Here is an 8,929-nt window from a genome sequence, read left to right on the forward strand (position 1 = left end):
TGACGAGGCAGATGTCAGAATTTCCCCTCAATTTAATTTAGTCTTTCGGCACTCGTTTTGTTGAGCTTGTGAAGTTCTTCTTTTAAACGATGTATTCTTGTTCTAGAATGTGGTCATAGAATTCTTTCCCTCAGGTAGGCTACAGCAGGTTTCATTGCTTACTTGTATTCCAGGCTTGTCAGACCAATAATTAGATATGCCACATGCAGTAACTTAACATGTGTTACTGCATAAAGACTTGGTTAATAACTTTTCATCGAAGTGGAATACGAATACAAACTCGTTGTTTAAATTTTGAATCGCCTTACAGATTTGTCAAAATACCGCATGACGTCTTTGGAGTTAGAGAAGGCAATCAGCGCTCGCCTCCAACACTATCCTCTGTTTTAGTATATATTACAAAATGAAATTCAGTTAAAGTTCCTCCATAAGGTTCCATAAGATTGTCATCTGTTTTCATATTTCAGGGAAAGCGAACCTGGTTAATGGATTTCTTCTCTCACTGGAACATTTTCTGGACTGTAACATACAGTTTGATAGCGATCGTGATAACTGTAGGTAATCTAGCTACCATTGCAATATTTGTAAAACGGAAACTTCTGGATCGTGCTCGTTTCTTGATTTTAAGCTTGGGACACATTAGTGGGAACTTATCAGTTCCTCCGTATATTGCTGTTGTTATCCATCAAGAATATTTGCAGGAACTCCGATTTCAATGTATAGACATTTTTACTGGTGTAGTGTCTATCTTTACCCTCGCTAGCATCTCACTGGAGAGAATGCACGCCATTTTATGGCCTCTCCGCCACCGAACTCTGACACTGCGTTTCTACACTTGCGTGATTGGAATCCTGTGGGCCTTTGGTTTGCTGGGAATGTCCTTCAGGCTGCTCATTCACTTCCACGTCATATCCTTGTTGGTCTTCTCGATAATGATAACCACATTTTTCGTCAGTCCCCTTCTTATAACGATCATCGCTTATATTCTTATATGGAGAAAACAACGTCGTCGACTTCCAAGCGAATTACAGGCAGACGATCAAGACAAGAAGTTGGCAAAAACGCTGTTTATCATAACGGGAGCTTTCCTTATAACCTGGGATCCCCACCTGATTATAAGCATTATATTTATATTATGCAGGTCCTGCGAATGGTGGCCCTACACGTTCATAGTAGTATATATCATAAAGATAATGCAGTTCACTAACTCTTTCATCAACTTAATTGTCTATTCCTTGAGGATCCCCGATTTCAGAGAGGCCCATTTCTCCTTCTTCACCTAGGCGGAGCTTCAGAGAGAACTTTAAGTGAGGGAGAAACTCTTACATGTTCATAACCAATGAACCTGTCTCCTTTTTCGAATGAGACAACGAACATCTCAAGTATGTGTAATCTGCAAAAGGAATGGGAGTTTTTCAGCCATATCGCTGACTATGTCACCAATACTTATTCAAATAAAAGAAAAGGCTAAAGACTGTGACATACTAGTATTTCTTGTTCCGAAGAGTATTAAATAAAGCGAAAGGATAACCTCCTCTGCTTTGAAGTGGCCTACTAAATGTAAACTTCTTTCATTCGTGACGCAATCGATGAATTTTGGTCCGTGGTTCATTACATAAGATTGTCCGGGTCGAAATTCAATATTGTTGCCCTTGTTGATGTAGTATTTATTGTAAACAATGGGCTAATACTGTCCCAAAACCAAAATTTAACCTTTTTATCTTTGTTATGGTACAACAGCTGTTTAGCGTTCAATCGTCTTTCCCTTTCAAAATTAGGCTTGCTTAGTTTTTTTTTTCGTCAGAACGGTACGCATTACATGGTGAAATGAAAATGGTAAGACGGTAAGTAAGTATAGTATAGTAAGACAGCAAGGCAGCTTTTGTCAAATAAAAACGATCCTGACTCAAAATAGGCAATAAATTGGTAAGTCTGATTATTGCTGACTCATTCGTGATTTTATTCTCGGTCCCAGTTGACTTTTCGTTTGAAATCCTTTCGCGAGGCTATATACTGATACATAATTTCAATGCCAGGGAAGTAACACCTGAGAGTTTTCTACCTCTAAACTTGTTAGGTTTTCTCTGTAGTATAACGCCATTAAAGCTTGAAACGATGATTCTGATAAATTCTGGTTGAGTTTTAGACTAATATACAAAATGTTAAAGTACAGAATACGTTAACATTGCGGAGCTATCGTCGGTGCGTGCTGCCTGTTAGGAGCATCAACGCTTTTATTCAGTGGTGGCCAATAAAAAGCAATTGAGACAGATATCCCTGACCCCCTGTATTTCTAAAGTGGGGGAAGAGTTCGTCGTGGATGGTTTCGTGAAACCTGCGGCCATAAACATCCTCGATGACAACCAGTACGGAACCATCCCAAATTCCTCAACTACAATGACGCTAATTAATATGCTGCACAGCTGGTCCTTGGGTATTTAAGACAGCCACCAAGAGAATAATATTTTGGACTACCGAAAAGCGTTTGATTTGATAGATCATAGTATCCTCGTTAGAAAGTTTCGTAACCAGTGTAAATTACCAGCTAGCATTATCGACTGGATTATAGATTTTTTATCGGACAGATCCCAGCGGATTAAACTTGCATCAGAGCGTTTCTCTGAATGGGGCCCAGTACCCGCTGGCGTACCACAGGGTACCAAGCTAGGCCCATGGTTGTTCGTCCTAATGATTAACGACCTTGATACGAACGCACAGCAATGGAAATATGTGAACGACACCACGGTGTTTGAGGTAGTAGTGAAGGGCTGAGAAAGTCACGCGCAGGCGATAGCTAATGTTCATGCTTTACATTTTAACATATTTATATGAATAAATAGGATTTTTTAATATTATCCTAAAATTCAGTTTTCGATTTATTATGTAGGGTTCATTTGTAGAATTATTTAATATTATCCTAAAAATCATTTTTCGATTTATTGTCTAGGATTCATTTGTAATTTCCAAGTATTGTAAAGTTTTTGTAAATTATTGCGTAAGTCAGCCTTTGGCTGCGATGCAGTTTTAATAAACTATCTATCTATCTAGGTTTTCTCTGTTGTGATGCACGTCACCTTATGGCTTATCTGCTACCAAGAATGCTCATTCCCTCAATTTTGTTTTTCTCCTTTGCAATTCTCATTCATGGCAAGCACATTTATCTTAGCTCCCCTTCTAATCACCACTCAGTTATCAATTTTACTGTAAATTTGAAGGCACAACATCACCTACTTCCGATTAAAGTGCAGGCAGAGAATAAGGATAAAAAAATACGCAAAACATTAATCGAGACTTTGATATTCTTCAATAGAAGTCCACATCAGGTTGTTAACATTGTATTCGTATTTTGCATGTCGTTTTGGAGATGGCCTTCCTTAGCTCCGCACGTTTAGATCTCAGTTTATTAACTCCTTTGTCAATGTTTTCGTGATACAGCCAAGCACTTTGTCTGGTAATTTTTTTTCAACATGCAGACAAACAAGTAAACGCACAAGCAAAAAAACTTATGTGTATGAAAATGCCTTATGAACGTGAAAACCCACTGTGTACGGATATTAATCAAAATCTCGCAGACCTTTGCATTATTTCAATCTAATGGATCAGAAGAAAAGTAGACGAAGCGCAGCATTTAAACTTAGTTATGATGTTTGCTCAGTAAGAGAGTGTGTGCCTGAACCATCATAAAGCGTCGTAAATTGAGCTTGCGCTGCTATTTCTCGTCGTTGTAGTTCTAGGGGTCCAATTTTTAATCAATGCTAAAGGAAACGTTCTTGATGAACTGTACTTTTTCATCTTAAATTGAAACAAGTGTTGGTATAGTTCGCTTAGTTTTGTTTCTCCCAATGACGAGGCGCTTTCCATTCCCTTGACTGAGTTCGGCTCGTTTGTATTTGCAGCTGCTGACAGGAAGTAGGAAAATAGGATCATGATCATGGGCACATTCCCGATTATCCTCGTTACCAAGTGTCTTTTTTTTTTCACTCGGGAAGCACTTAAGAAGATAAGTTTATAAAATTTGCACAACATAATCCCATCAACCTTTGGAAACCTTACGTAAATACATCGTAGAATTATTAGCTTTGGGCGAAGAAGACGTGCAAATTGTAAGCATAGCAATGTGTCAACAAACTCAATTTATTTTTTTGGAGTTTAGATTAAATTTATAATGACTCGAAAAGTAACATGAACGTGTATACCTCATTTGAATAACTTGGAAGCGTAGGCAAAATTGCCGAAAAAAGGTGGAGAAATTGTTTTGTATTGGACTTCCTAACGGATAAAATGTTTAAGGTAAAAATTTTACGCAATTAAGCATTTTTCTGTTACATTCAAACAGCTTAAGAGGATAAAAGGAGTGAAACCGTTGCCTGCATAAGTTTTGGAAAAATAAATGATTATTTCTACAAGGCAAATCTATATCCTTGACTAAATGATGTCATGGTCATTGATAATTATTGATAATCATGTTTTATATCTACATAATTTCAGCTTGACGCCGCACGTAGTATATGGATAGAGCCGTGCGCTTAGAAAAACATTGTAAAAACTATGTGAAATACCCTATGTAAATGAACTTCAGTGACCTGGACTTTCCTTAGGAAATGGTCAAATGATCTTAAGGTAGGACAAAGTTAGCACGACTTGAGAGAAACTTCAGAATGTTTTTTTTTGTGTGTGTGATTTCAATATATCTATGCCTGTCTATTTGAAGCTTTTTTTTCTCAAGCACTTCTATGAAATCAGTGCTCTACTTTTGCCTTAAAATTTATTGTAATATAATATTTTTTAATAAAGAAACGTCATATAGGAAACTGTTAAATGTATCGGTGATAAACGCGATATAAAAGGAACAATTTTTCAATGTCCACTCGTGCTGCGAAGAAATATCAAGATAGGCTATTCTCAGCAAATGCTATTTCAAAAATTGTTTCAATTGCGCCGAATTTGCTCGTACAACAAGAAAGAAATCCAATAATTTTCAACCGAAGCAATATTTCCTATTTTCATTTTTATTTTTATTTTTTATCAAGATGAAATAGTGGACTATTTTAGTCCGACTGCATTTAATTTTACTAAGCTGTCCAATATATTTTTTGGCATTTTTCTTATTTCTTTTAAAACTAAACATGTGGATAGTGTTTTTGTTCAGATTAATTGCTGTAGCTGTTGTTAGGATCGTGGTCCTTCAGTTTCTCGGTCATAATACTATTAAGTGATACTCTAGCTAAATAAAGTTGATTGACTGTTCGATTTGTATATTTAAAGGTTTTTTCATTATCAATTTAATACAAACTGCTAATTTTTAGGGAATCCGAGATAATCTGGTGAAAACATGGACTTCAACACTTGGAACATGTTCTGGAGCCTATCCTTTGGTATACTGGCCTTCGTCATCTTCACTGGAAACTCGCTAGCCATCGTCATATTTTCCACATGCAGGCTTTGCAAGCGTCCACACTTTCTGTTGATAGGTTTAGCCACCGTAGATTTGTTGGTTGGACTATTATTCATTCCACTTTACATAACGTTGCACGTCCAATACACCGCAACATTCTTCATTGTTTTGTTTGACAGTATCGACATGTTTTCTGGACTCGCATCGATTTTCATCTTTGCCTTAGTTTCTTTGGAAAGAATGCACGCCATTGGTTGGCCCCTACGTCACCGGTCGCTTAGTAACTGGATTTATGTTGCTGGTATTACCCTACCATGGATTTTAGCTGCGATGGTTTCGTCGACAAGACTTTTCCTATACTTTTCTGTCATAACTCGGTGTCATTTTATCATCTTTGTAATAATTTCTTTCAGCAGCCCGTTTGCTATTATGATTCATTGTTACCGCTTTATCTGGAAAATAATTCAATCTCGATTACCGAATCCACATAGAACTAGAAGTGACGAGAAATTAAGCAAAACTTTATTGTTGCTGACAATGTGTTTCCTCGTCGCGTGTCTGCCATTTGAGGTTTTGGTTGTTTTCCTCAACCTCTGTATTCCTTGTCGACAACTCCCTGTGGTAGTATTATATCATCAAGTTTATTGTCTATCATTTCAGAATAACTGAGTTCAAACAGGCACTTATAAATCTTTCTTTGGAAGGGAGGAGAGCGAAGGCCGCAGTTTAGTAATGACATTACTATACTCCTCATCATCTGCCGACCCGAGTTATCATCACTCCATAAATATAATGGACTCATGCCACCACAGAAACAAAGCATTACTGTGCAATAGCTGAACAAAAGCACCCAAATTCACCGCCACGTCTCTTATGTAACAGATATTTTATTGAATAGTTGTATCTATGAGGGAAAAAATTGACAAAGAATTCCTTGACTATTCTTCTTTTTATGAAGTACCAACAGACAACTTTACACTACGACTTTGAGCTAGACCTTCAACATTAATAGAGAATGGGTTCGAATGCCAAGAGGTCAAGGTGCTAAATTTTTTACATACATCCTCCTCTACGATCTCACTACATCTTCCTACACGTTCTCATCCACGGGACTGCTGTAAACATTGATCGCTGACGGAGCTCACCGCAACTATTTTTTCTTTTCCATGCAGGGAGAAATGCATTATATAAACATGACGTTAAAATGACTGAGTCAGAGGTGTGATCACAGAGATGACCTGTGGACCACAGTATGGTTTCCAAAAAATGTATTATTGATAAAAAAAAAACTCATAACTTTTTACTCTTTTCCTTTCATTTTGTTTTTTAATGTAGAAAAAGTAAATGTTTATTCCTTCGATTCATTCTCTAGTAATACCCTATTGGACTATTTTCATATTATGTTTTTCATGTTGTGTAAAGTTAGTGTGCTGGTGAAGGAAATAAGTGAGATATTTATGTTTTTCTTGTTATGTAAAGTCAGTGTGCTGGTGAAGGAAATAAGGGAGATATTACATGTTTTTCATGTTATGTAAAGTCAGCGTGCTGGTGAAGGAAATAAGGGAGATATTACATGTTTTCATGTTATGTAAAGTCGGTGAGCCGGTGAAAGAAATAAGTGAGATATTACGTGTTTTTCATGTTATGTAAAGTCAGCGTGCTGGTGAAGGAAATAAGGGAGATATTGGACTGCTTGAATATAGTAGGTTTAAGCTCCCGTTTCCCAGTAAGACTGCATTTGAGTCTCACAATAATTTCAAGAACTATTTTCCTATAATTTGGCATTCGTAAACAGTAGATGATAAAATTGATGAAAGAATTACTAAACTGGAGAAGCTTGATTACGTAAACTATCACACCAGGAATGCCTCGACAGGATATGCAGATATTAAAAACTATAACCAAAATTTGAAACGGAAGCCATGTTAGGACAAACGTTCCCGTTATCAAGAGCAGTACATAAGCTAACTTAGAGTTACTTCTAGTTCTCAAGTCATTTAGTGGTCTGGAAGCTTGCAAATTCCCGATGATGCCGTAGGCGATGAAAGATGTCAACAATGGAGTCGATAGGCTGACAATTATAACAGCTACGAAATGCTGAGTTGTCATGATGCCAAAATAAAGCAGCACTCGCGTTGACGTCACGATAATAGAGAATACCCATGGCATTACCATGGCAATGATGTAGCTTTTAAGGGAGAGCTGTCGATGGTGGAGGGGATGGGAAATAGCGTAAAGCCGTTCAATAGAGATTAAAGCCAAGGTAAATACTGACCAAAGACCTGTGAACATGTCGACGCAATCAGAAACGAACTGTGACAAAACTCTTTCCTGCGAGATAGAGGTTATCATAAGAATCGGTATCGCAAATATTCCAACCAAGAGATCAGCAAGGGCCAATTCTACAAGTAGATAATGAGGTCGTTTACGAAGTCTTCGCCTCAGCAGAACTGAAATGGAGAGACAGTTACCAACGATGGTTACAACTGCTACCGATGCAAAACATATACTCCAAAAAATATTCCATCTGTGGAAGTTCATGTTCAATGCAGGTTTAAGCAGTAGTTCCTGAAACATAGAGGAATAATTATATTGACTCATCGTATCATGAAAAATTAAAAGCTCGCAAAGGAGAAGAACTGCCTCGTGTTTGTAAGTTTTAATTCTATCAAAGTTGTTATTTTGGTCACTTGGAGAAAGCCAATTTGTCATCTCGTAGTCCACCGTGAATGGAGGTAATTGTAATTGAAATCAACGTAAGAAAGCTAGGTAAAAGCCCTATTTAATCTAGAGCCACTCAATGTTGTGGGTGTTATTATTTTTTCTTTTTTCATACCAAATTATGATGAATGCGTGCTTGATCGTTTGACTACACAACTGTTTGAAACAAGGGTTTGATAGATATGAAAGAAACTTATCGCTAGTGGCAAATTGCTTATCGATTTGAAGTCGAGAACTAAAATTTTCATTCATTTAGTTTTGACCGTCAGCTTAATATCACTTTTTGAACAGATCTTTTCATGACAAACCGATTCTTAATCTTCTTTACTTTATAGTTATTTCTGTTTTTGTCGAGACTACAGGGAAGGAAACAATATATGAGGAAAAATAAAGACAATCGCTTTCAGACTGATTTAGGATTAACACTTAGTAACCGTTAATCTAACACATCTTAGCTTTTGAGTAGCGTTATATCGTACTAAACCTTTACTCAGTTTACTGCCTGTGTAGAGGTTATCTTTGCCAAAGGTTACAATCTAAAGCCTTTAAAAGTGGATGAAAACCATACGCTGATCGAAATCAGCTTAAGTATATTAAAGTTTTGGCCTAGATAGCAATCTTAACCACAAACCCAATATAAATCATGAAAATGAAAATTGCCATCATCGAGTAAAAAGTTCTCACCTTAAATGTGTGAGTCATGCAGTTAGAGCACGATATCGTTACTGATGGAGATAAGCTTATCAAGCATCCAAAGATATGAGCAAGTGAAATATAAAGGTAATCTCCAAGCATTTTTTACGTGCTGTAAGC

The 8,929-nt window shown here is 37.0% G+C and overlaps 3 protein-coding genes across 3 annotated transcripts; 2 read left to right on the forward strand and 1 right to left on the reverse strand.

The window, feature by feature from the left end:
- The first annotated feature begins 341 nt into the window (after positions 1-341).
- On the forward strand, positions 342-1,327 carry LOC148735663 (adenosine receptor A2a-like). The gene has a single exon (XM_088751901.1). The coding sequence runs from the start codon at positions 486-488 to the stop codon at positions 1,281-1,283; it is 798 nt and encodes a 265-aa protein (XP_088608027.1). The 5' UTR covers positions 342-485; the 3' UTR covers positions 1,284-1,327.
- Positions 1,328-5,332: 4,005 nt separating this feature from the next.
- LOC148735664 (beta-1 adrenergic receptor-like) lies at positions 5,333-6,064 on the forward strand. The gene has a single exon (XM_088752979.1). It carries the CDS (start codon positions 5,333-5,335, stop codon positions 6,062-6,064), a length of 732 nt encoding a protein of 243 aa, XP_088609105.1.
- Positions 6,065-6,121: 57 nt separating this feature from the next.
- LOC111329627 (adenosine receptor A1-like) lies at positions 6,122-8,929 on the reverse strand. The gene is made up of 2 exons (XM_022934371.2): positions 8,801-8,929; positions 6,122-7,963 (listed from the first exon to the last, which is right to left on the reverse strand). The coding sequence occupies exons 1-2, from the start codon at positions 8,909-8,911 to the stop codon at positions 7,022-7,024; spliced, it is 1,053 nt and encodes a 350-aa protein (XP_022790106.2). The 5' UTR covers positions 8,912-8,929; the 3' UTR covers positions 6,122-7,021.

This window comes from Stylophora pistillata, chromosome 3 (assembly GCF_964205215.1).
Source record: "Stylophora pistillata chromosome 3, jaStyPist1.2, whole genome shotgun sequence".
Classification (NCBI taxonomy): domain Eukaryota; kingdom Metazoa; phylum Cnidaria; class Anthozoa; order Scleractinia; family Pocilloporidae; genus Stylophora; species Stylophora pistillata.